At 34.9% G+C, this 26,078-nt stretch overlaps 1 protein-coding gene and 1 long non-coding RNA gene across 3 annotated transcripts in view; one reads left to right on the forward strand and one right to left on the reverse strand.

Moving 5' to 3' along the window:
- LOC141457226 (limbic system-associated membrane protein-like) overlaps positions 1-26,078 on the reverse strand; it is a 168,541-nt gene that overhangs the window by 17,183 nt on the left and 125,280 nt on the right. For both annotated transcript variants that reach the window (XM_074133906.1, XM_074133907.1), the window contains exon 2: positions 13,585-13,738. In XM_074133906.1, coding sequence (XP_073990007.1) covers positions 13,585-13,738 — 154 coding nt within the window. The remainder of the gene's footprint in view (positions 1-13,584; positions 13,739-26,078) is intronic.
- LOC141457228 (uncharacterized) overlaps positions 1-26,078 on the forward strand; it is a 116,133-nt gene that overhangs the window by 5,776 nt on the left and 84,279 nt on the right. The gene's annotated exons all lie outside the window — the stretch shown is intronic.

The following is a 26,078-nucleotide window of genomic DNA, read 5'->3' on the forward strand; positions in this document are numbered from 1 at the left end:
TTAGTGATTGATACATTTTTTTAAACCCCTGTATCTCGAGATACAGCATCCAACTTTGTTTTTTCAAATGGAACGTTATCCTTTTTTTTTTTTTTTGCATATTTTTATAGTATTTGAGCTCCTAAAAAAAAAAAATTTTTTTTGAAATCGGTCGGGTTTTTCAAAAGTTATGGTAATTTAAAATACGGAAAACAAATTTCAGTTTACTGTCAAAATTACGTTAGTTTTTTTTTTAAAGAATCTGTTCAAACTGGGCACAATCAACGGATAGGCAAGCCAAAACTCAGGACTCCCACGCTTTGCTTGTAGCAGCACTTATGGTGGCGAATTCAAGATCTAGGCAGGCTAGTCCAATCGGAAATCCAATCCAATCGGAAGACAATTCCAAATCAGGAAATACCATTTTACAGATTGGCGCTACGGTAGCCGAGCGGTTAGTGGCGCAGCCTTAAGATCCAAGAAGTATTGTGGTACTGGGTTCGATTCCCATTCTCTTGGGCTTCGATTTTATTTACTGGTTAATGCAAGAAATTCATAATAAAGAACGTTTGCTAGACGTTTCCCTTCCACGACATTTATAAATTAGGCAGTTTTGAATTGTAAAGCCGGACTAAAAAAAATAGGCGTTACACCTATTTTTTACTACTTTTGAACAGTCAAAATTAAGAGAACACTGTCCATACTAGAGTTTTAGACCTTAAATTTAAAATACGTCATTATCTAAGAACCATTCTTCTCAAATTTAGGCACAAATTAAAGACATCTTTGAATGCATGAACAATTGCATGAGATGACCTACATTTATATCAGCATCGACTTTTACACATACAGGGCATTAGTAGACGAAAAATCAATGCTGAACCATGCAATAGTATTGTGATCTTTCATTGGTGATGATATAATTACAGCAGTGAGTGAGGATATAGTATTAGTAACAATGTTACTAACATAAATGACGTATCATGTATTAATAGCTTCAATATTAAACCTTCAGGGAATTCGCGTTTCCGATGACGTCAAATTTTAGTAAATATTTTCAATCCTTTTTTATACTGTGCACTTAATAAGACTGTATGTTATACTGTGCACTTAATAAGACTGTATGTTATACTGTGCACTTAATAAGACTGTATGTTATACTGTAATTATATTTTGAAACGTTAGCGTAACTTCTCTTCCCACGTGGAGGTACCATAAAATGGATTTTTGTAGAGAGATATGTTATATACGTTTGTATGTAGTGAAGATGGAGACGGGATGTTACGGTGTGAGATAGTAGGGTCTACACTGAGATAAATGTAAGTTGGAAACCTGATGTCAGATATGTGCTAGGGGAGATCAACCAGAAACCAAGCGAGATTAGGAAAGTTAAAACTTTTGTGGTAACTTTTCTTTTCTTCTTATGTCATAGCGGAAGTTAAGAGTAGTTGAAGGGGGGGTGGGGGGGGGGACAGGAACATTTTGTGCTCTAGGAGAAAATGATATAAGTGGTGGTGGAAATGTGGTTTATTTCGTCGGTTGGACAGCCTGGGCGAGATTTGAGAAGTGGCTTCCTTATGTGGCCGTATGTTGGTACACACACAAATACTTTGCACCTTGTCCGGCCATTTCTCCCCGGTTCTGACTGTCTACTTCCTGTGACATCTTATTACCTAATTTTTTTTCTTCCTTTAATCCTCACACCTTATTAAAGGAAAATCTGGACGAGAGGCTCTTTATACAGGTGTCTCTTACTTTTAAAATTATACCGGAAAGCTGATCTAGCATTTCCGCAGGTTAAATATTTACCTCATGAATTTCGTTCGCTAATCCCTTATTTACCTTTCCTTTATAATGTAGGTAGACAAAGTTTCTAATTTTAGATTTCAAGTTTTAATCCTAAATATCCGTATTGAGGTGCCCCGAGTTCGAAAAAGTTTTTTTTTTTTAAAAAAAATAGCGCCTCCCCCTATCTTTTTTTCCTCTTTTTTTTTTTTTCTTTTCCCGCGCAAAACTCAATCACCCAGTTTTGCCAATAGTAAAAAGAAAATAAAAATTAATTTCCAGAAAAATGATTCATATCTGACCTTGTTTTATTGACCAATAACCTCTAATGTCATGACCCCGTATGACCTTAAAATCCCAAGTTGAACTCTCCCGAAATAAATCGCGTTGATCATTTTCAAGGAAATATTTCGATTTGGTCTAAAAATTAATTTAATCGAATTTTTACCGCAAGTACATATTCATCCTGGGTAAAGGGTGAATAAGCAATATCATATTGCTATTTCGTATTGGGTAAATTGATATCCGTATCTAACAGGAAGTGGTCGATGTCCGTTCTTCCGACCATGTTCTTGGGAAGGGGACATTCCAGAGTAGTGTTGTGGTGTGGTAGTACATGCATTCCCTTTTTTTAAAATAAAAAAAAAATTCAGCCAACCGGAAATAAATTAATTAACTTTTTACTGCATTGAATTTTTATTTCCAGTTTTATTTGGGGGAGGTTCCCTCCCCCCACGAAAACGGCTTCAAATATTTTCTCAAGTCTTCTTAAGCTCTAAGGGAAAATGATGGTTAAGCTTCTCTCTGAAGTGACATTTAAGTTTTCCTGTTTAGTATTAGTAGGAAGTAAATACGTAAATAAAATTCGAAATTTGAAGTAGATACTCGTATTTTAAGAGCGGAAGTGCCTCTTTACGCAATAATAAGTTTTGTGGTTTTCGGCGACTTTCCACGAACAAAGTATAGAGAATTTTCTCACGTAATTTGCGATATGCTAATATCTTTTAAGTATTTCCCATTAGACATGTTCTATTTTTTTCTCAGAATGGTTATAGTGAACCAATACATGTAACGATATCTATAGACAATATTAAACGTTTCCTTGAAACGATAAAGACCCAGAAGGGTGAAAACGTTAGGGACAGTTATTTGTCTGAAAAAAACAAGTCGATTTTAATTTAACAATATCAAAAAAGTATCAGAAAGAGCTTAAAGAAAAAAAAAAAAAAGTGAAAAGATGAAGGACTGAGCGTGGATGGTAGATTACCCTGAGTGGATTGTACTGCGGAGAAAGAGCTGGTCTTGGAGCTGGAGAGAGGAGGATCTTTAAAGCGAGAAAGTGGTAAGAGAGAAGAGAAGAACAAGCCGGGGGTAACAAAGGCTGTTCAGCAAACTGCCTAGAAAGGGGCGGCTTACACACACATCCTGGGGAAGGGCCGGGCACAGTCCTTCAGACTGCCAATTATCCTAAGAATAAAAGACTCGGCAATAACGAGGAAAACACAGCCTAATATTGACTTCTTTACTTCCACCAGCCACGTCACCAAACGACGGAGTGGCCACTTTTAAGCACCGGACTTGTGTCTAACTTTCATTCATCTACAGGGGCCATCCTTAGCCATTACTCAACTTAGCTAATGAGCTTTTCAAAAATTTAAAAACCTTCTTCGAACTTTATTTCTTTTGCCTTTCACTTCCGGCATTGTCTTCAACAGTTTTAACAAACGAACAAATGATTATTTTTATTGATTATTAATTTTTTTTTAACTAATAGATGTTTATTTTGCGAGTGAATAATCTAGCTTTATTCTTTCTCTTACTGTTGCTAACAGGAAGTGACAGCTATTGCGTCATTTTCAACCGGAAATACACGTTATGAAGTCTGAAAACGTGGTATTCGGTGATGGTCCCTTGAAGTTTATCTCTCATCCAAAGAAAACACTAACATCCACATTGGTGGAAGAACCTCTTTCGAAATATTCTCACAGGTGTTCATTACTATGGCCGAGAGATGTCCGATATTTTAATAGACCGCCGCCGCCCCCGAGAGACGCCTCACGTTGGTCTCACAAATTTAGGTAGCGATTATGCCAGATTAGAATCCCCATTAAGGCAAAGTTTTGTAAACAAAGTAAGTGGTATGATTTACATACCAAACATGGTGAGAAAGTAGAACTTAACTTCTATTTCCTATTTCCTGCCACCTCTTTGAGTGTGGTTCACTTCCTGTTACGGGAAATAAAGACAGAATCTTGTTATAAAAGAGCAAATCGTCTTCACAATCGATTAATTTACTTCCAGCTTTTCTTACTTCCAAGCAAAAGAGAGGAAAGTTTTTTTTTTTTAAAAAAAAAATGGAATTAAAGGGAATCTGAAAAACGGGTATTCCCGATGAAAATTCATTTTCTTCGGAAACCTACGCAATAATTTCTCTTAAGAGCAATAACTGTAAGGAAAAATGATTTCCAAAATCCGATAACTAATTACGTAGTGTAATAACAAGTTAAACTACCTTAATGGCCTAATTGTTAAATTCATATAAAAGAACTTAATTATCGCAAATGGAGCAGTAAATGTAAATAGAGTAATACTAGGGTGTAATAGATTTAAATCTAATAATATATGAATACAGATGATGTAACAGATTTATGTAATATATATATATATCATCATAATGTATTCTTCAAAATACCCATCTGGGTACGAGTCCAGGAATGGTACTACCCGTATAATATGGAAATCATGCAATAGTTATACCAAACATTTATATGGAATTTATATTTTATTTATAGAAAGGCCATTACTGTTATGCTACTGATATCCAGATAGCCGTGCTTTTGAAGTAGCTACTTCCGGCCAGACCAATCTGTAGCTTACCATAGATTACTATGGCCTTCATCAAGGAAAAACATTTTGTAAGAAAGATTTTTCTTTAGCTTCTTCAACCAATATCAGATTTTCTTCTAAATTCTTTCTAATTCTTCCCACATTTCGTGGTGGACGTATCCACTATAAGCATAGCGCGTGGAAAATTGCTTCCTGGCGATTTCTTTGACAAAATAGCAATTGATTACTTACAGGAAGGCTTGTTATCTAAACTCATCATGACTACTTGACTGTAAGTAATGCCTATTTTTCTGGCAGGGCTTTACGTCCGACTACCAATTAGAATAGAATAGAATAGAAAAGAAATTTATTATTCTGTGCCCTAAGAATAAACACAGGTACAAATAGAGGCCTTAATAGTTTGGCCTGTGATTAAACAGAAAATAAATAAATAAATAAGTATTTACAAAAAGTGAAAATAATAAAACAGCAGAAATTAAGGAAATAAATTAAAACAATTAGAATTTCGGAGGAAGCTGAATAGAAAGGAGATAACTGAATAGCCGGGATTTAAAGATAGAAAGGGTAGGAGCATGGCGGACAGATGATGGTAAGGAGTTCCAGAGAGAGCTAGCACGTATAAGGAAGGATTTGTCAAAGGATGAGGTACGGTGAGAGGGAATGTAGAGATCAGATGAGCGAGATCTAGTGTTACGGGAATGTATCGAGCATTTAAACTTAAGGAGTTGAAAAATATAAGAAGGCCTTTGAGACTGGATGACTTGAAAAAGGAAAGAAGCCAAAAGATATTGGCGGCGATAGACAGGAAAAAGCCACTTCAACTCATCGTAGCAGTGCGAAATGCCAAAGTCTCTGGGAATGCTGAAAATATTATTGTTGAATGAAACTGGCATTAATCAGATTTATACTTTAAACAATCATAAAACGGATGGTAGTCACAATCAGTAAACGGTTTAACTTCCTGTAACTGATTGAACTTAGATCGAGTTATTTCCAATGGGCCGTCTTGTTGAAGGTTCTGGATACTCTCGAGGAAGACGCCTGCCTTCCTTGAGGAAATATTATATAATCATGTGGACAGGCGAAGTTTGAAGCATCTGTGGACAGACAGGAAAAAGCCACTTCAACTCATCGTAGCAGTGCGAAATGCGAGAGTCTCTGGAAATGCTGAAAATAAATCTTATAAAGCAGTTCATGAGGCGCTAGGTGTCGTGGACGGAAGCGATTAGCAAACATACTTTACTGTAAATTTCTAATATTAACCATTAAATAAAATCCAAGCCCTAGGCCAGGGGAATCGAACCCACTAAACCAACAATACATCTTAGCATTGCAGGTCTCGCCTCTTAACCGCACGGCTATCGTGGCGCTTATCATATTCTACTTTCTCTACCAATCTACAATAGAAAATAGTGTCAAAACTATTTCTTCTAATATCTCAAGGGTCATCTATATTTCTGGTTTATCTCCAAACTTGCTGGAATACCCTAACGAATAGTATATTCCACTCAGAACCCACCAGCTGGCTTGTCTGCTCTCTGATTTTCCTAATTTTGGTAACGGATGTCTCTTTTTTTTAAGAGAGCGTCTGTAACTATGTAAAATGAATCTTGCGTTAGATTTTCAGCATTCCCAGGTTCAGTAGGTTTTTTTTCCCCTCACCTAATTCCACCTGTTGCCAATTCATTCTTTCGAGTCTTCTTACTATCGAATCTCGAAGACCTATCTATACAGCTTTGAACTCCTCTCATTCAGATCCCCAGAGCATTCTCGGCTTAACTCTTGTTCTAAACTTTGTTTCCACAGGACTGCACCTGAACATTTAGTCAATTCTTCCCTAGTCTAGCTACTTATCCTAGACCCTCTTTTCTGTCGAAGTTCTTTGCTCTTTTTTTTTCTAATCCTTCACTTCTTCACCATCATTTTTTACTCTAGTTTTCCAAATACTTATATCATTTTCAGTTCTCAGTTTAACAATACTTTTATCCCAATAAATTTTTTGTATACTTTAACATTATTACTAGGGGACTCCTATTCGACAATAGGACATAGTTTTTAATTTCAATTTTTAATTGCTCTTCGAATAATTGACTAATTATTGAGGATCAAACTAGAAAACATGTTTTAGAATAAAAGCAGGCAAAATTGCCTAGTTTGTTTAACAGATTTGTCGTTCTTAAGTGATAAATGTAATTCAGTATTCCACTCCGTCTAGACTAAGCACAGATTTCATATAATCCGTAATAATCCCTTCGTCCCTTAATACTAGCTCTGTACAATGATTCTCAGACTAAGTTACACCAAAATATGATTGATATGTTCCTGAACACCATCAATCAAGTTTACAAATCTTTTCAGTATAATGTTACGGTTTTACAAATTGATTATTTTTTTTAAAAATCTTTTCTCAAAATCGCGAAAGAAAAATCTCGTTTGTTGCGTTCAGAAGAGCGGAAAATGATATTAAGGTTTTCGCAGCTGGAAGAAAATTCCCTTTTTTATAATTACAGCACGTAGTTTTTTTTGTATCATGAACAAACAAATATGGCACGTAGTAAATGTAATTTTGACAAGAAGATATAATTACAGTAGTAATTATATTAAAGAGGCGAGTATGTTTTTCTTATTGTTATGTTATAATCAAAATATTGTTAATTACGTGGGGTGCTAAGGATTGATGGGTCTCTGGAGGGGCGGAGGGGAGTTCTAGCAACAGGATTGTATAATTCTCCTGGAGGTCTGTGTTCCGGATGTCACCAGGGTTTGGCATGTTCCCCAGCACACGCATTTATTGTGCCAAACATGAAGCCTGATTTGGTGATCCTCATTAATGTAGCATTTCCGGGAAGGCTCTCTGCATTCAATGGTGGCCTCCTCCTACTCATCCAGAGGACAAAATCTGTACTTCATTTTCTCTGATTTGGGTTAACAAGAGACCATAATATAAAATAATCTGTTGTATAGACTCACAAGACTTCCTCTTGCCTTCTCAGCCTTCTAACTTATAAATTTTCTTCACCTTCCGGAGATGCGAGATTCATTTCCAGCATTACACAATCATAGAGTAATGTACCTCCTTTTTGGGGGGAGTGACAGATTCATTAGACCAAGGGAAAGGAAGATTATTGCCAGGATCAGTCTAGGAAAAAAAAAAAAATTAAAGAGCAGCAACTGGATTCGAACCCGGGATCTCCTCTTTGGAATCCAGTAATACGCTAAGCAGTGAGCTAATCCCTTTCCTTGATAATTGCCTTGTAAAAAGAAAATAACAAATAAATTTGATAATAAATATATAGTAATTATTTTAGTTAACTATTTTTTTACATCATCAAATTTAAAGTACATCATAATCTGTTTTTGTATAACTACAAACAAGTCGTCATCTTATAAAAAAAAACATTTTCCGGTGCAGTTAGACTCTATTTGTTGTGGAAAGAAAATCGAGAAAACCCTACGGTACTAATAAGATCATAAATATTCAACAAATATCAGTTTGCTTAATAAGATCATCATACTCACTCGTTTATTTTAGCAATGACGCCAAACTACAATTCGCTTCAACAAACAAACAATCGATTAATTACCTAGACAAAGTTAACATTGCTACGTCAATATTGCTGGATTCATCGGCAAATAAATGTTTGGTGTAACTTCAAACTTTTATTGAGTTACTGAAATGTCAAAATTGTCAAACCATCAGATTTTAATACTGACGAAATTGAGTTTTCAAACTAAATTTAAATTGAATCTTCTTTCTCCTAATTTGATAATTCTGAGACTTTTTATTTAGAAAGATCTTTTCTTTTTTTTAGAATCCTTATCATTTAGAATATAACTGAAACCAAGCTAAAATCTAATATTACAAAACCGAGGCTACATGAGTACAACGAGATTCCAGTCATTTGAGATTGATTCATTTAAGATATACTGTACACTTTAATTGTTCAATCAAATCAAATTAGGCACATCATAATTAATTACGTATAAAATATAACATATTCTGCAGTCATTCATAAACCGTAGTTGATGGTGAACCGTAATATAAAAATTCAAAATAATTTATTATGGTTTTTGCATAATTTCATTCTTTATTAAATACCTATGGTGGAAAAAATAGTGAAAAAATTCTAGAGTACATTTCTCTTAAGGAAAAATACCCTAAAAAGTCGTAATGGTGGAACGTAGAAGCGGTATGTGGGCGTGTAATTGAACGTGGCCGACCTCCCACCATACTACGCTTCTATTGGTCAGTATACACGCCCACTAGAGCCTTACTCGCTCCGCCATTAAGACTTTTAACGTCAATTTTCTCTATTAAAACAATTGTTTAGATTTTTTTTACTATTTTTTCCTCCGTAGGTATTTCATAAAGAATCAATTTATGCAATAAAAATTTTAACTACCAAAAATTAATTTAATTTACAACTTAATTTATTTATAACTACAAAATTTGTTTAATCAAATCTAAATTAGGCACATCTTAATTTAAATATAACATATTCTGCCTACATTCATAACTTGTTCTTTCATTAAACGGAGTCGATGGTATAGGAGCTCAAAAGTACCTGTCCAGTTAGTTCTGTTGCCTGGTGGCGGAATTATGAACTAATCTGCACAATAAATTTCTAGCCCTATTACTGGAAGTTTTTTTTCAATGTTATCCAACTTTTTTACTTTAGAAATATTGTTTTATTCTTGTCATAATAATTTTTAGACAAATTTTAAGTTGATAATCGCTCGGAATACGCTGAATTTCGTATGAACAAGCTGATTTATTTTTTACTGGGTATTTGAAACAGCTGAACATACGAGGGTCGTTTGAAAAGTCCGTGCAAAAATAAAAACTACTTAATTTTTGGGGGTAAACCTTTTTTATTTTTCAACATAGTCTCCTTTGAGGCTTATACACTTCGTCCAACGCTGCTCTAGTTTGTTGATCCCTTCCGAATAATAGGATTTGTCCAAGTCTGAAAAATAGCCATTCGTTTCTGCAATCACCTCCTCGTTTGAATAAAATCTTTTTCCCGCCAGCCATTTCTTCATATTGGGAAAGAAATAGTAGTCCGAGGGAGCCAAGTCTGGAGAATAGGGGGGATGTGAAACGAGTTGGAACCCTATTTCCATTAATTTTGCGACCACAACTGCTGAGGTGTGAGCTGGTGCGTTGTCGTGATGGAAAAGGACTTTTTTGTGGGCCAATCGTGGGCGTTTTTCTTGCAGCTCGGTTTTCAAACGGTCCAATAACGATGAATAATATGCACCTTTAATAGTTTTACCCTTTTCCAGATAGTCGATGAGGATTATTCCTTGCGAATCCCAAAAGACAGTCGCCATAATCTTTCCGGCCGAAGGAACGGTCTTCGCCTTTTTTGGCGCAGATTCCCCCTTGGTAACCCATTGTTTAGATTGTTCTTTGGTCTCAGGAGTGTAGTGATGTATCCATGTTTCATCCACAGTGACGAAACGACGCTTAAAGTCCTGCGGATTCTTCTGGAACAACTGCAAACCGTCCTTGCAACACTTCACACGATTTCGTTTTTGGTCAAGCGTGAGCAATCGCGGCACCCATCTTGCGGATAGCTTTGTCATGTCCAAATGTTGATGCAAAATATTATGTACCCGTTCATTCGAGATGCCCACAGCACTAGCAATCTCACGCACCTTCACTCTTCTGTCATCCATCACCATATCATGGATTTTATCAATGATTTCTGGAGTAGTAACCTCAACAGGGCGTCCAGAACGTTCAGCGTCACTTGTGCCCAAATGGCCACTCCGAAAATTTTGAAACCACTTATAAACTGTTCTAATCGAAGGTGCAGAGTCACCATAATGTTTATCAAGCTTCTCTTTAGTCTCCTCAGGCGTTTTGCCTTTCATAAAGTAGTGTTTAATCAACACACGAAATTCTTTTTCGTCCATTTTTTGAAATTCACTCGACTTCCTCGATTCAAACGAATGCCAAACACAAAGAAATAAACCGATCTGGCTGAAACTTGGTGTGTGTTCTTCCAAGAGATGCTACTAACTAAACATAACCTCGATACGCGCCAGTAGTGCTATCTCTCTGACTTTGCACGGACTTTTCAAACGACCTTCGTAGTCTTAATTGTCTTAACATAGTCTAGGAATTTATTCTCTACTTCTAAATTTCGTCGATCCTCGAAAAGCTACTTCTTAAAAGACTTTATCCTTTAGTGTCAGAACAAAATATAATTCCGGATCATCAATTCGGATTTCAGAGACATCACTCAACTTCTCACCAGGTGCTTCGCGTTGGAGATACTATTGCTACCTCCCTCGAGCGAAAGCAGTATTGCCCGAGTGTTTTCCTTGATGTCGCACAGGCGTTGGACAGGATGTGGCACGAGGGACTACTGTTTAAGCTGAGGGAGATTCTTCCTCATACTTACTACCTCATCCTCAAATCTTACCTAAAAGATCGATATTTCAGAGTCAACTGTGGAGCAGCAGACTCTGATATCCGTCTAGCTCGAGCTGGTGTTCCTCAGGGCAGTGTCCTAGGTCCTCTTCTTTACTCCTTATATACAGCAGACCATTCTTTCTACCTTTGCTGACGATACTGCAATCTTATCTCCTTATTCCGATCCTCTTATCGTTACACGAACTCTACAAACACACATCAACCACTTACAGGACTGGCTTCTCAAATGGAGAATCAAAACCAACGTTACGAAATCAAAATTTATAGTATTTACTCTCAGATGGAAAATCCTACCTCCTGTCATCTTGAACCAAATTCCTATACCAACTGTAGACAAAGTACGCTACCCTGGACTGCACCTAGACAAACGGTTGACATGGAATCCCCATACTAGACTGAAAAGACAAGAAACTAACCAACGCTACAAACTTCTCGCCAGACTACTTGACAAACGTTCGAAACTTAACCTACATAACAAAAGACTCTTATACCTGTTGTTACTGCGATCTATTTGGTCATACGGTATCGAAGTATGGGGATCGACTAAGCGTTCCAACTCACTACGCCTGCAGTCAAAAATACTTCGAAAACTTCTTACCTAACTTCGTTCTATGTATCTAACCTCACACTATCCATAATGATCTCAAAATCCCTTTCATTAAAGATCTTGCTAACACTCGTTTTCTCAAATTTCATTCCACTCTACAGCAGCTCATCCTAACCCTCTCATAGAATACCTATCTTCCTCCACATTACGCCAGGTAATCCTCTAAGGAGATTGAAGAGAAGATGGCCTCGTGATCTTCTCTTATCGTGAGAGCAAAGCACGTAACTGGAGTCGCACCACAGGGTGCCTTCTCCACTCATGATTTTCTTCTATTTCTTTTACTATATTTGCTTGTTGCAACAACTGTTGCAGTGGTAAATTACAATAAAAGATTAAAAAAGAAAAAGAAAAGATATTTCTTTGGGTTTAGCTTCAAGTTAATATATATATTAATATATATAAAATAATAATGAATTTTGAAAATAAATTTCGATCAATAATTTTGGTAAATACTGTCCAGTTCTATTAAACATTAAAGAGTAATTTAACGTATGTTTACGTAAACGAGCGAACGTTATTGTGTGCCCAATGTGAAAACATGTTTTATGTCAAGATATACATATATACATATCATTGTTTCCAAATTAAAATAACCGCTCCAAGTTGACAGTAAAAACAAACCACCACACACACTAACTCCTGACGTATTATTTATGCAGCACATTAATTACCTGGTTATTCGAACAATACTCTGGTACATTATGCACAAGATGCATTGAGGAGTGAGAGAGAGGGATGGAGAGAGAGAGAGGGTGGGAGGGAGGGAGGGAGAGAGAGAGAGAGAGAGAGAGAGAGAGAGAGTGCAAGTGAAAGCACGGAGAAGTGCAATTCTAATTATGAAAACAATATCCGGTTTACTACCACTAGTTTGGATTGCCAGTTATTTCGATTTGGATGGCTGGAGGCTGATGCTGGAAGCAGTTCTCGACGGTTGTTGTAGATATTCCAAAGTCCAACTTGGTAAACACTTTTATGTTTCATAAATAAACTAAAAATGTTTTGATAAAATGATAAAAAATTACGCATTCAAAAACTTTATTCGTAAGAATGGCACTTCCGTTTAAATGTTCGTTAATTTTGGAGTTTTACGTAAACATTCGCTTTCTTATTAGCATTATACTGATAGATTTTTTTTTCTTGTATCAAAATAGCACTTTAGAGGGGAATATAGTCTCTACTATTTTCCTAATTGGTAGTCGGACGTAAAGCCCGCCAGAAAAAAATAGGCAATTACTTTACTTTACTTTTAGTCTCCACCACTTTCCACCAAAAATGCCTTAAAAATGATTATCTAAAGAAAACGGTTTGTATAAAAGTATTCCATCTACATGAACCCGGGAAGCGCATCAAGTTGAAATCGGTTCGAACTTTTCTTCGAGAAAACTTCAAAAAAAAAAGAAAAGAAAAAAAAAAGTACTCGTAGACTTAGCGAGACTTGTTATTAAGTACCATAAGTATTGTATTAAGATTGCTTAGGAAAAGTGACGATCTGATTATTCAGAATTATGGGGCTTTTCCAGCCGAAATTATGATCAGAAATGTAAGACGAGATCTCTGCAGGACTAAAGGAAAGTTAGCGCCATTAGTAGTTAAAAGAAAAGTATGGATCCTTAGAAACTGAGGAGACTAAGAAATGGATGGCTCTTTAGTGTCTGCAAAGAGAATTGGATCATGGCAATTTGAAAATTATTGAAGCAGTGGGTGATTAGGGGTTGTACAAGCCCAAGTAGGGCACTGAGATAGATCATTCGAGATTCATTAAATGTGGATCTACGTATATAAATGTGGGTCGATGAACAGATGCCCCTCCCACAAAAAAATATTCATTCTAAAGCACCTTAGAAGTTTGATACATTTCTTGCCACCAAAAAATTAGAAAACAACTTAAAAAAAAAAATTCAAACTAATGAAATTGAAGTACCTGCCCCTAGTAGAATTAATACGGCCATGTGGTCCAGACCAGGTAGTCTCAGCTGAGCTGTTCTCGGCGATACAGGTAACTATATACGTGTCGTTCACATATCGTTCGGCTTCGGTCACCTTTGGCGATAATCTCAAACCGCAGGACACCATTCCTGTAAAAAAAAGAAGGAAAAATTATTGTTTAATTAGAAAACAAAGGAAGAGAAAAAATATATATATCAGGTGTAACAACTCAACACGACTACATCTTTTTTTCTATTTTTATTTGAAAATTTGCTTTTCAAATTTATCTAAAATAATTTACCATCTGTATATAAATGTATGCAGTAAGAAAATATGATTGATGAAGATATAATTGGGGCGTGAAGAGCAGGCGGGAGAACAACTACCCAGCTGTAGCACTCTCTACAGGAAATCGATGATGACGATGATCTTCAGATCTGAAGGAAGTCTTGGGACCATTGAGCGGAGGATTGCCAGTTGAGGCGAGAGGCAGTATAAATGGATTAGAGGAAGTAGAGAGAGCACTACTGAACTTCCGAATGCGAACTTCCGGTCTGCCGATTTTTACCAAATTTAGAAATTCAGTCTCTCATTTGATTCGTATTACTATGTATACAGGGTGATCCATTTAAAACGCACCAATCGCAAATAACGTTTTAGGAAAGCGGAATTCCCAAAAAAAAACACGAAGTAAACTATAAGTTTTTTTTTTGTCTAGTTTCCATTATTATTTTTGTAATTTTCGTCGCAAATAACAAAATTTTTGCAGTCTGAGGACCTCCCAAAACGTGTATTTCTGGTGGAAAATTAATATTGAAAACCGTTCACGAATAAGATAAAAATTGTAACTTTGATCTCAAATATCTCGACAAATATTAGGGATATCGAAACGGGGTCAACGTCATTTTTCATAGTTTTTTTTTATGTAGTTTTCATAATCATTGTCAAAACCAGTGGTCCTTGTGAAACCCCAGTCGGGGTATTTGCCCGTAACTCCGCCAAAAATGAAGATACAGCATCGGGGATGGAAAATTTGAAAACTAGACCCAAAAAAAAAAAACATATAGTTTACTTCGTGGGTTTTTTCGAAATTTCGCTTTCCTAAAAAGTTATTAGCGATTGGTGCGTTCACCCTGTATAGGTGGTAGGGCTGTACAATGAACAGTAAAGACACTTTAGAGAAATGCTTAACCAACCTAATCACCTAGAAGTGCCCTTAATCTAAATTTCCCTGGGTTGATATTCTAAATAAAAGTTATACGTAGATCTACGTGCTTAGAATTATCGTACTAAGTTTTCAATAAAATCGATTGAGTTGGTTGATATCGAATTTGTCAAAAATCTTATTATCGATAACAATATCTTTTATAAAATACAGGAAATAAACAGATCCATGGTAGATTGATTAGGATTACAAACAGGAAGTTGTAATTTTTAAACAAACTAAAGAGAAATCGTACTTTCTACAACAGCCGCTTCTTTTCCGCATATTTAAACATACACAGAGAATTATTTACGAAGTTTTCGTTTTTCCTCTGTGTAACGGAAGTTAAGTAAATTATAATTCAATATGCATAATGTTTGAAAAAAAAAAGGGACAAGTTGAATAGAGTAATAGCGTAGTACGGTCACGTTCTGTCATCCCTTAGGGACCAGGAAGAAGAAGAAGAAGAAGAAGGACGATCACCGCCCTACAGGATGCCTACACAAGGTGTTCTTCATGTCGACAGGATGACCTCGTTTTTACACACACACACACGCACACACCGAAAGGATAGAAGGAAATTTAATCTTTGACATAAGTTGCTTACCTAGAAATGGAGCCTTTCTTTATTTTTTGCTTAGACCATTCTTCCGGTAAAGCGAAATAGAATATTCACCCATTGAATGGGTCGTCGCCATGGCTAGGTGAGCGATTAGGGACGCGGCCGGGGTATTTAGTATTTTAGATTAAGACAACCAAAAATTGACTTAAATAGCTAGCTATCTCCTGATTGGTAGCTGGGAAACTAAAACCCCGTTGGTGATAATTATCGTTACTCTACTTTAAACTGTATCCGGTATTTCCTTCCTCCCATTTTGTTCCAGCTTCCTTTTCCTGTCTGAAGGAAATTTAATAACACAAACAGCGGTAAAAGGAAATCCGAATTAATGTTTTTATACTAGTTTTTATTTTTATTTCCTTTTTAGGCGTCCTTATTTCTCTCTCTCTTTCAGCCACTTCCGGTACTATATTGTAGACCACTTCAACTAAAAGATTTCGAAGTCGAATGTTTTACTAGCACTAAACATTTAAAAAAAAAATCAGTGGAGTATGTGACAGAAACTTTTTTAAAAAGTAGAACTCGAAAAGTGTCTCACAAACTTTCTCTTGAAGATGGATGAAAACGTGAATCAGAAGCAAATAAATAAATAAAGTAGATAGGATTTGGGGGTTCTGGCACACCTAAAATTCAAACTATAGTTTTTTCATATTTTGTATTTTAGGTGTGCCAGTACCCCCAAATCCTATTTAATGAAAATTTAATTATAAAATAATGTAATTAGGTTAGTGCTCATAATCAAGGAAACATCAGGGTGAGATATTTTACACGGCTATTTAAATAGATAATACATTAATTATTTAAAATTTAATTGTTTTTCCAAAATGAAGTAAAATGTAATAATATAATGATGTCATTTTCATTTTCTCGTTTTCTTAAGTAAGAGAAAATGATTGGGCAAGAATTAGTAATGGAGTGTGGTGACGTACTTTCCGGTAATGTGTTTTCATACAGGAAACGTTTGGGGATCCTTAGTATCGGAAGTGCTCGTTTAATCTCTAATTCTTAAGTTTTTTTTTAATTTTGTTTTTGTTTTTTAAATTATTATTATTTTTTCTTTATTTTCTATTTTAGACATACATAAATTATTGTGGAAAAAAGTTGACAATAAATTAAAATAATTAAATATTTTTTGACTAAAAAAAAAGTGTTAGTCATTTAAAATGTTAAATATTCAGTAAAAAAATTTCAGTCTGAAGGGAAGAGGTTATTTTCAAAAATCGATTAAACATCGATCGATTTGGCTTATCTCGTTCATGAGACCACTTACACATTTTACCTGCACCTTGATCGATTCTTAGACTTATCGATATTGCCACAAAATAAACATATTTATAAGGTTAATCCAGTACATAACCTACTAACAGTAGTAATAAAAATAATAATAATAAAAAACCATTGATTTTACGATTTTTCTTTTAGTTTTTCCAACAGAAAGAAATTCGATTCTGTATGTTTGTCCAATCTTCCATTTTATTACACTATCGCAGACGCCATATAAAGATAATAACTACTGATTGCCAACTTTCAACCCCCCCCTCACGACCCTGGGGCTAGTATTAAGGGCGCATTTTATTGTCTGGGTTTGGCCTTTACCAGCGCACCCTTTGCGCACATAAAAGCTCTGATTGTTTTTATTGGTTGCAGTTTCATTCTATACGACCGCTTTTTTTTTGCATTTTTTTTTTTTTTAACGGAAGCAAATCAATTTAACTGTAAGATATTAAAATTGAACTTTTTTTAAAAAATCACTCTTAATTGGCTATTAAAAATTTAGCCCAATCTGGATAATCTTCGCTTCGGTTCTCAAAAAAAAAAGGAAATGGTTGTATGTGATTTCCGGTTTTAGGGAGAGCGAAGTTCCTATGAAAGTGTTCAGTTCAGAAGAAAAACGAACAATCTAAGGGCAAAGCTTCCGCCCTTGTGTCACCAATATTCTTTTCGTGCAGGGAATAGAATCAATTTCCGTTCTAGTCACAAAACTAATTTAGCCAAAAAACGTTTTACTGTATAATTTATTTATGCGCATTAAAAATAATTTCAAGCAAGAAAAAATCACTTTTTCGAACTCTTGGGGATCTCAACAACGAGTACTTCCGGTACAAGTACTTGTTCCGTTCTTGTTGTGCACAGTTGCCAATATATTATTTAAACTATTTCTGACTTGAACTAAACCAGAGATATCGAATGCTCAAAAGACTATTTGACAAACGGTCAAAACTGACTCTTACTTTACAAGAAACGGCTATACTCAGCCCTACTCGCTCCTATCCGGACTTGAATTGTACGGAACAGCTAAGCGTTCGAACCTAAACAGAATCCAAAAACTCTCCAGTCCAAAAATCCTTCGAACCATAACTGATGCACCCTTCTACGTGAGCAACCATACCATCCACAGCGGCCCTGCGAATCCCATCTTGTTTCTGACCTTGCCCAGTCCCCGCTACATCAAATTCCACTCCAAACTTTACCAACATCATAATCACTTAATCTGCAACCTGTCCTGCACTAACCTCCCGTCAAATCCTCCTCGCAGACTGAGGCGCCCGATGGCCTCGCGATCACCTGGTCGAATGATAAAATGGTCATCCTTCGTATTCAAATCATTCGGTATTTTACTTTAACCGACTTATGATGGTCATCGTTGGATGGCCCTCATTCAAGCCCTTCCTGTGTTTTATTTTATTTACTTATTTATTTATTATTTTATTTGGTTTTTACTTTATATATTACTTTATTTTCATTTTATTTTCTGTTCTATATTTCACATTTATGATGTACTATACGCTATCATATTTGCTTGTTGCGTTTATATGTTACGCAGTTTTGGAACTTAAGAATAAAGGGGGAAAAAAATATTTCTAAAAAATAACATAGCCTCAAACCTTGGCTCTTATCGTAAATCGGACATTGTTGAGCTGAATGAAAAATCCTATCTACAGAATGTATTTAACAGAGTTTTCCAATACACTTCCGCTGCTTGCTAGGACGGCAGGCGAGAAATGTTAGTTTTTCACTAGAAATTGAAATAGATATCATCTAGGTAAATTCTATATCCTATAAAATTGGTTGGAGTGCAAACAGACCTACATTTCAGGTTACGGTATATCAAACAGGCGGCCACGTATGCCCCTAGCATTTCACTAGGCTAATATGTTAACTTAATACTCGAGGATTGTATTCTGTGAGGCTGTGTGCTGAGATAGAGATTGTGGAGAGGGAGGAAGAGAGGGAAGCCGCTAGCCAACATTATTAGTGTTGAGGCATGAAGTTATAAGGTTGGATTCATGATATATACGTTCCCCACCACATTCCGGTGAGGCGGCATGGCAAACAGCCACCCCCAGACACCTGCTTATGTACACATGCTCACACACCTGCTTATGTACATACAGTTTTAAGGGGAACTTCCCGCGGCTGCTCCGTTCTAACTTGATTTATTACCAGGTCCATATTACTTGTCCAAACAGAGGCAGATATTTAGGTCAAATCTTATACAATTCGCTCACTAATGTTAATAAAAATTATAAGAAATAAATCTATACTTGGAATTTTTAATTGATCAAATTAGTTACACTTAATATTATTCCTAAATACTGGTGGTGTTAGGCGCCACGGTAGCCGAACGGTTAAGATACTAGACCCGCAAAGCTAAGGTGTATTGCTGGTTAGTGGGTTCGATTCCCCGGTCTCTAGGCCTTGGATTTTATTTAATGTTTAATATGAGAAATTATCAGTAAAGTATGTTAGGCGGTTATAGGCTAGACCCGCAAAGCTAAGGTGTATTGTTGGTTTAGTGGGTTCTACTCCTGGTCTCTAGGCCTTGGATTTTATTTAATGTTTAATATGAGAAATTATCAGTAAAGTATGTTAGGAGGCTATAGGCTAGACCCGCAAAGCTAAGGTATATTGATGGTTAGTGGGTTCTACTCCTGGTCTCCTAGGCCTTGGATTTTATTTAATGGTTAATATGAGAAATTATCAGTAAAGTATGTTAGGAGGCTATAGGCTAGACCCGCAAAGCTAAGGTGTATTGTTGGCTTAGTGGGTTCTACTCCTGGTCTCTAGGCCTTGGATTTTATTTAATAGTTAATATGAGAAATTTATAGTAAAGTATGTTAGGCGGTTATAGGCTAGACCCGCAAAGCTAAGGTGTATTGTTGGTTTAGTGGGTTCTACTCCTGGTCTCTAGGCCTTGGATTTTATTTAATGGTTAATATGAGAAATTATCAGTAAAGTATGTCAGGAGGCTATAGGCTAAGGTGTATTGCTGGTTAGTGAGTTCGATTCCCCGGTCTCTAGGCCTTGGATTTTATTTATTGGTTAATATGAGAAATTTATAGTAAAGTATGTTAGGCGGTTATAGGCTATAGGCAAAGCTAAGGTGTATTGTTGGTTTAGTGGGTTCTTCTCCTGGTCTCTAGGCCTTTACTTACTTACTTTACTTACTGGTGGTGGTGTGTAAAGTGTTTAATCTTACGAAGTCGGGTGGAACCGTATCTTAAACTGAAAAGCGTCATAAAAGAATGCAGAACAAGGATCTCCTACCCATAAACCCCCTAATATCTAAAATTTTAAGATTTTTTTGAACATTGGGTAGTTCGTGTAAGAATTCGTTGTCGTACAAGCACCTTTTTCATTTTTTTTTTATAACTATTTCATTTCAGAATAAATTATATTGTAGTAAATGTATCCCATTTACTCTATGTATCCTATATATAAATACATTGATAGGTTGTTGAAGGGGGAACTGTTTGTGTGTCTAATGGAGGAGCTATATTTAGCACTGAACTTCTAAACAAAATTCATAAATTGCTGTCTCCAGTCTCCATTCTATTTTCAGTAATATATTAAGCATTTATAATTTTGATTCATTCATAACTTATGAATTAACTCGTTTACACGCCCATCAAATTGCCTATCGAGATATCTCTTTACATGCCTGATGGTGTTATATCGACACGGGGGGCGATTCAGTGGCCACCTCTCTCACCGGATTTGACACCTATGGACTATTTCCTTTGGGGATCTCTGAAAAACAAGGTGATTATTCATAACTTTTATCTTTCTTTCCTTATTTCTGCTTACCTAAAAGCATTTCTAAATCTAGGTGCATCAGAATCAAGTCAGGATTGCATCTGTAGATGAACTAAAGCAAAGAATAATAGATGCCTGTAACTCGGTTAAATTCGAATCTATTTCTTTGGCAGTAAGGGCAATTGGCAGGAAAGAGCGTGTCTATGCATCTCTAATGGTGGAAGCCATTTCGAGCATGATCTGTAATATTAATCTCCTTAACAAAAACTTACAGTTTAAAATGTTAAGTATAAGGGTTGATTAAACGCCAAAAGGTACACAAATCAGCGAGTACCCAACATTTCATTAATACTTCATTAATATTTAAGTAATTCTACTGCATTAATTTTCATTAATAAGTTATTTTTTAGAATTTATTAGATATCACAGACCCTTAGGCTGGCCATTTTCGTCTACAAAATATATGTTCAAGTAGCACTGTAGATTGACTGTAATATCTAGTTATTTATAATAATAAAACTATTAATTACAGGTTAAAAAGAAAAACGTTATAAAAAATAAAATAAAAATATGAGGCTAAAAAATTCAAAAGCTTGTTTAAAAAAATGCTTACACCAACTTACATCAATGATTTTGTTTATTTTATTTATTTATTTTTATTTCTTAAATAAAAATCGTCGGTTTAAGTTCATTCTTCGATTAAAGTAATTGTTATTGTATGAAGTAGTCAAACGTTTATAATAATAGGTAATAATTATCTGGCTTTATCGCAAATAATATAGTTTTCTTCAATTACATTCTCCATCTAGGTGTTCTTCCCACAATGTTGTATATATGTAATATAAAGTAAATAAGATATGCACATATTTAGGACAGCTAATTATTCCAGTATTTTACTATAAGTAAAATTAGGGGGACTAAATTAAATTACAATAGAGAAATGAATAATTATTGTTTAATAATCTACTTGTTATTAACTGTGTGTTAATTGTGCTCACGAATATTTCGGTAAGACGAATTCAAGACAGTAGCCTACTCTAACTTTATCTTTACTTTAACATGCATGTACGTATATATGATTTATCATAATTATAACAAAAAAATAATATAAATGAAGTGGCCAGCATAAGGGTCTGTGATATCTAATAAATTCTAAAAAATAACTTATTAATGAAAATTAATGCAGTAGAATTACTTAAATATTAATGAAGTATTAATGAAATGTTGGGTACTCGCTGATTTGTGTACCTTTTGGCGTTTAATCAACCCTTATACTTAACATTTTAAACTGTAAGTTTTTGTTAAGGAGATTTTTGTACCTTTTGGATAGATTTTCCTTTTTGTCTATTTTACAAAGTTACATATCTGCTTTACAGATTTTTTTAAAATTTGTAATAAGCAATTCTATCATTATAACCTGATAAGGTGTTAACTACCACTGGAGAAATCTTTTTAAAAAATGATTGTAGTTGCGGCTCCCAAACCATCCTCAATAACAATTTTTTTGAGAAAGCGTTTTGAATAACATAGGAAGGTATTTGTACGTAAATAGCAAAATTAAACTGCGATTTCAGTACTTCCTTTTAAGAGGAGTAAGAAAAATAAACTAGGATTGCAGTACTTCTCCCTAAAAGGCAAAGAGGCAAAGATTTTTTAATCGAACAATTCATTGATTTAAATCGGTTCACTCATTGATAATTTAAACGATTGCAGTACTTCCTCTTAGTAGGAGCAAGAGAATCAGCAACGTAGAGGAGCTTCAACCACTTATTCGAGCTGAATTTTATCAAAATCGGACTAAGCGTTATAGAAATATTGGTAATAATAGTTTTAGAAAGGGCATAATTTGGGTGGGGCAAACTCCCCTCCTTATGAGGCACGGTGCCGAGACTTTTAAAGTGCAAATCTGTATAAAATTTCGATTCGAATGACACTTCATTCATAAAAATCGGTTCACGTGTCGATAATTTGAAACGATTGCTACACTTCCCCTTAACAAGTGTAAGAGCTGATCGCCGCTTTAATGTTACGTAGGGGAGCCCTAACCCTATCATCCTACCAAATTTTATCAAAATCGGGCCAAGATTTACAGAGTAATTAGTAATAATAATTTTGGAGGGGGCTTTACATAAAGGGGGCTAACTCCTCTCCCATTCAATGTACAGCATCGAGACCCCCAAAAGGCACATCTACATAAAATATTGAATCGAATGACATCTCATTCATGAAAATCGGTTCACGCGTTTAGGCGCTACGTTGTTTACAAAAAAGGTAACAACAAGAACAACAACAACAACAAGAAGAACAAGAACAAGAACATTTTTTGAAAAAGCCGTTTTTGCTCATTTTCGGCAACTTTTTTCTCGAAACCTATTAGATCTGGGTGGTTGCAAAAAAATTATAGTTATAAAGGAGGATTTGGAGTAAGATTTAAAGAAAATTTGGGAATTTTATCTTTTATAGAAAAAGAGAAAAAAATTTTCAAAGTTGGGTGTTTTTCAACGTTACGCTTTTTCGTGCAGTTTTTGATGGTCAACCCTTATACAACTGTCCTACCGGACAGTTTTAATGAGGAGTAAAATTTATAATTAAAACTGTCCGGTAGGACAGTTGTATAAGGGTTGATCGTCAAAAACTGCACGAAAAAGCGTAACGTTGAAAAACACCCAACTTTGACAATTTTTTTCTCTTTTTCTATAAAAGATAAAATTCCCAAATTTTCTTTAAAATATAGGGCAAACCCTCCTTTATCACTGTAATTTTTTTGCAACAACCCAGATCTAATAGTTTTCGAGAAAAAAGTTGCCGAAAATGAGCAAAAACGGCATTTTCAGAAATTGTTGTTGTTCTTGTTCTTGTTCTTGTTCTTGTTGTTGTTACCTTTTTTGTAAACTGCGTAGCGCCTAAACGCGCGAACCGATTTTCATGAATGAGGTGTCATTCGATTCGGAATTTTATGTAGATGTGCCTTTTGGGGGTCTCGATGCTGTACATTGAATGGGAGAGGAGTTAGCCCCCTTTATGTAAAGCCCCCTCCAAAATTATTATTACTAATTACTCTGTAAATCTTAGCCCGATTTTGATAAAATTTGGTAGGATGACAGGGTTAGGGCTCCCCTACGTAACATTAAAGCGACGATCTGCTCTTACACTTGTTAAGGGGAAGTATAGCAATCGTTTCAAATTATCGACAAGTGAACCGATTTTCATGAATGAAGTGTCAATCGAATCGAAATTTTGTACAGATTTGAACTTTAAAAGTCTCGACGCCGTGCCTCATAAGGAGGGGAGTTCGCCCCACCCAAATAAGGCCCATTCTAAAACTATTATTACCAATATTTCTATATCGCTTATGCCGATTTTGATAAAATTTAGCACGAAGAAGTGGTTAAAGCTCCTCTACGTGGGTGTGAAGTGCCTTCATGCTCTTACACCTACTAAGAGGAAGTATTGCAATCGATAAAATTATCACTGAGTGAACCGATTTACATCAATGAATTGTCGTTCGATTCAAAATCTTTGCTTCTCAGCCTTTTAGGGAGAAGTACTGTAATCGCAGTTTATTTTTCTTACTCCTCTTAAAAGGAAGTACTTAAATCGCAATTTAATTTTGCTATTTACGTACAAATACCTTCCTATTTTATTCAAAACGCTTTCTCAAAAAAGTTGTTATTGAGGATGGCAACTATAATCATTCTTTAAAAAGATCTCTCCAATGGTAGTTATGGTTCCGACTTAACACCTTATCAGGTTATAATGATAGAATTGCTTATTCTAAATTTTAAAAAAATCTGTGAAGCAGATAAGTAACTTTGTAAAATAGACAAAAAGGAAAATCTATCCAAAAGGTACAAAAATCTCTTTAACAAAAACTTACAGTTTAAAAAGTTAAGTATAAGGGTTGATTAAACGCCAAAAGGTACACAAATCAGCAAGTACCCAACATTTCATTAATACTTCATTGATATTATTTAAGTAATTTTACTGCATTAATTTTCATTAATATTTTTTAGAATTCATTAGATGTCACAGACCCTTATGCTGGCCAGTTCATTCATAATATTTTTTTGTTATAATTATGATAAAATGTATATTATAACTTCGTTATTAAATAGGTACTTTATTTTAACTGTATTCCAAATTATTCTTCTGATTTATCTTTAATATGCTTTATTCTGAAGTTGTCACATATATGTACATGCATGTTAAAGTAGAAAAAGACAAAGTTAGAGTCGGCTACTGATTAAATTTGAATCTCGGAGGATTTAAAACAATATTTTAGTATTGAATTCGTCTTACCGAAATATTCGTGAGCACAAATAACACACAGTTAATAACAAGTAGATTGTGCAACAATAATTATTCATTTCTCAATTGTAATTTAATTTAGTCCCCCTAATTTTATTTATGCATATTTTATTTATTTTATATTACATATATACCTAGAAGAATACCTAGATTGAGAATGTAATTGAAGAAAACTATATTATTTGCGGATAAAGCCAGATTAATTATTACCTATTATTATAAACGTTTGACTACTACATAAAGTAACAATTACATTAATCGAAGAATGAACTTATATATTTTTGTTTAAAAATAAAAATAAATAAATAAAATAAGCAAAATCATTGATGTATGTTGGTGTAAGCATTTTTTAAAAACAGTTTTTGAATTTTTAGCCTCATATTTTTTATGATTTTTTTTTTAACCTGTGATTAATAGTTTGATTATTATAGATAAATAGATACTACAATCAATCTACAGTGCTACTTGAACATATATTTTGTAGATGAAAATGGCCAGCATAAGGGTCTGTGACATCTAATGAATTCTAAAAAATATTAATGAAAATTAATGCAGTAAAATTACTTAAATAATATCAATGAAGTATTAATGAAATGTTGGGTACTTGCTGATTTGTGTACCTTTTGGCGTTTAATCAACCCTTATACTTAACTTTTTAAACTGTAAGTTTTTGTTAAAGAGATAAAGTAGTACTTTTCTTCTTATTCAATCAAAAAACCGTTATAATATTATCATTTTGAAATTAAAACTGTCCGGTAGGACAGTTGTATAAGGGTTGACCATCAAAAACTGCACGAAAAAGCGTAACGTTGAAAAACACCCAACTTTGACAATTTTTTTCTATTTTTCTATAAAAGATAAAATTCCCAAATTTTCTTTAAATCTTACTCCAAACCCTCCTTTATAACTGTAATTTTTTTGCAACCACCCAGATCTAATAGGTTTCGAGAAAAAAGTTGCCGAAAATGAGCAAAAACGGCTTTTTCAAAAAATGTTCTTTCTTATTCTTCTTCTTCTTCTTGTTACCTTTTTTGTAAACAACGTAGCGCCTAAACGCGTGAACCGATTTTCATGAATGAGGTGTCATTCGATTCGGAATTTTATGTATATGTGCCTTTTGGGGGTCTCGACGCTGTACATCGAATGGGAAAGGAGTTAGCCCCCTTTATGTAAGGCCTCCTCCAAAATTATTATTACTAATTACTCTGTAAATCTTGGCCCGATTTTGATAGAATTTTGTAGGATGTTAGAGTTAGGGCTCCCCTACGCAACAATAAAGCGACGATCTGCTCTTACACTTGTTAAGGGGAAGTATAGCAAT

This window comes from Rhodnius prolixus, unplaced genomic scaffold (genome assembly GCF_049639745.1).
Source record: "Rhodnius prolixus isolate KJV_2025 unplaced genomic scaffold, Rpr scaffold_10, whole genome shotgun sequence".
Classification (NCBI taxonomy): Eukaryota; Metazoa; Arthropoda; class Insecta; order Hemiptera; family Reduviidae; genus Rhodnius; species Rhodnius prolixus.